The 2,500-nt window shown below is 36.0% G+C and overlaps 1 protein-coding gene across 1 annotated transcript in view; it reads left to right on the forward strand.

Moving 5' to 3' along the window:
* The window catches only part of LOC125038200 (S phase cyclin A-associated protein in the endoplasmic reticulum-like), a 19,295-nt gene that overhangs the window by 15,451 nt on the left and 1,344 nt on the right, over positions 1–2,500 (forward strand). The window contains exons 13-15 of the mRNA XM_047631598.1: positions 356–505; positions 764–934; positions 1,736–2,500. The exon at positions 1,736–2,500 is cut by the window's right edge and continues 1,344 nt beyond it. Coding sequence (XP_047487554.1) covers positions 356–505; positions 764–934; positions 1,736–1,819 — 405 coding nt within the window. The 3' untranslated portion in view covers positions 1,820–2,500. The remainder of the gene's footprint in view (positions 1–355; positions 506–763; positions 935–1,735) is intronic.

Here is a 2,500-nt window from a genome sequence, read left to right on the forward strand (position 1 = left end):
GAGGATGTAAAGGAGTGAAAGGTTTAGAAGGATTGAATTTTTGTGGAGGGAATAGTAAACAAAGACTTAAAGTGTTGCCTAATGACGATAGGTTTAGTAAAGTAGTGATGTCCATTCATTTCAAGGCATAGTTATAGATGTAATGATGTGTGATAATCCTTGTGCTATCATAGTTCAAATGATTGCATTTCTAGCATGACTTATTTCCATGATAGTTTATTTTAGAAAAGAATTAAAAAACATTTACCAGGTGGTAATATAAGAGATGAGGAGATGGAGATGTGGAAATTTTACAGAATAGTCTACTAAAGCCAAGTTATTATTGCTCTTCATGTTTTTTCTTTTGTTTCTACAGGGAATTTTGGGCAGTGAGGGCATATCCCTCGAGTTACGTCATATTGCCAGCTACCTCCTTTGGTACTGCTCCCATTGGCCATGTGATGATATTCTGCACAATGTTATACCTTTAGTGGGATTCTTTGCTGTTAACAACAAAGAAAATCAAGTATGTAGAAATTTTTAACAGATTTTTTTTTTTTTCCCACATCAGTATTTTATTTTTATGTTTTGAGAGTTGATTTGGTATATGTATTTTTTTGTAACCAAATTATGAAAGAGATAAAAAATTGTACATATATAAATCAGCATTTTTGATCAGGTACATTCTACAATATGATTTATGATTTCAAAAACAACTAGAGCTTTAAACAAAGAAGGCAACAGTAGAATTGAGCAATTTTTCTGACCATGTTCCTCTTCCCAGATGGTCATCCAGAGTGGAGAGATGCCGAGCGTGCTGCAGCAGCTGTGCAACCTCCCATGGCAGTACTTCAGTGAACCCCGCCTTACAGCCGTGCTCTTCCCAACTCTCCTTGCGTGCAGCCTGGGCAACCATGACAACATGCTCATACTGCAGCAAGAAATGAGTTTCCAGGTTTGTAGTTTGTCAGTCTTAGTGTACTGTTTGTGGAAAGGAATGATTGTTGTTAATGGGGTGTATGGATGGGTGATTGTATGGAATTAAGGACTGCCTGATGTCACCTGTTATTATTATATATTTTTTTAAGTCATCCTTGTCAGTGTCAATTTGCTAACCCAGTGCTGCTGGGAAAATGTAATGTTCAGTGTAATTTTGTTTTATAAAACTTATTCTCACATAGATCGCTCCACAAGTGCTCAGCCACTAAAGAGTCAATTAGTATTCCTCATTACATCACCTGATTTCCATCTTTGTGTAAAGACAAATTGTAAGTACAACTCAGTGGGTATGGCAAGCGTGTACTTGCTATTCCCAACAACATTGAACTGACTGAATCAGGGTCGATAAATGGAAACAAGGATGACATGATGGAGGAATTGCAATAAGGGTGGTTAAATGGGAGGATGGAAACCAGGAGGGAAGAAGGGAAGCAAGATGGAGGAATGGATTGATGGAAATGAAGCTAGATGAATGGCGAGAAGGATGGATGGATGAATGAATGCGTGAATGAAGTAGAAGTCTCTTCCATAGATAAATTCAATGGTCCTGAGTCATCAAAAAAGTATTGTGTGTATTGTAAGGATATTTATTTTACTGCTCTGTGTTGTCAGAAGCATTATCACATGATTTTTCTTTTTCTTAATTTCTTTTGCTGTTATTATTTTCTTCCAAGATTTGTTTTGCTGTTTTGTGTTCTGATATAGTGTAGCAGTTTATGCTATGTGTTTGCTTACTGTATTTGTGTTTTATTTGCAGGTACTCGAAGACTTCCTGCACAACAGCCAAGCTTTAGACAAACCTCTTGTCCATATTCTTCGCAGAACCTATGTCCAAGGTTAAGAAAGTTAGAGAATGTAGAGTATTACATTTACTTGAATTTGTATCTTCTTTACAAATTTTTATCTTTGTACAACTCGTTACTTTTGTACGCGGTGGATGGCTTTTATGTACATCCCTAGAAATCTCAAATAATCTCATGAAACCTATGTGATTTAAACCCATAGAGCCTTTTTATTTATGTGACAAAACATACTATGTGCCAGATTTTTTTTTCTTCTGTTTTTGCTAGGAAACATGGACTCATTCTACACAAGTGAGAAGGAATCACTGGGGTGTTGTGATATGTGGAATTATTATACAGGAATTCCACCCTGTTACGAGAAAGGGAGATCTATTATGCAGGGATTCCATTTCATTGGGAAAGAGATCCATGTTTGGCATTTTATGCTTTGTTGTAATTAGAGTATTGTTACTCTTTAAGTAAAGAGTTACGTGTTAGTTTTGCCATTTTAACCCTGAATTGGGTTGAAAGTTTTCTTTTCTTATTTTTTCTGCTTAAATCAGGCATTTTGATGAGCTTTGTCATAAACACTTGCACTACAGGTATTTGTTAGTGATAGGCATGTAAAGGTGATAAGAAACATTCCAAAATTTCATGGAGAGAAGTGTAGATTTACCAAGAGCAACAGTTTGCTACTTGCAGAATTCCTAAACATTTGTTCCTGCCATATATTACTCTCA

This window comes from Penaeus chinensis, chromosome 24 (genome assembly GCF_019202785.1).
Source record: "Penaeus chinensis breed Huanghai No. 1 chromosome 24, ASM1920278v2, whole genome shotgun sequence".
NCBI lineage: Eukaryota > Metazoa > Arthropoda > Malacostraca > Decapoda > Penaeidae > Penaeus > Penaeus chinensis.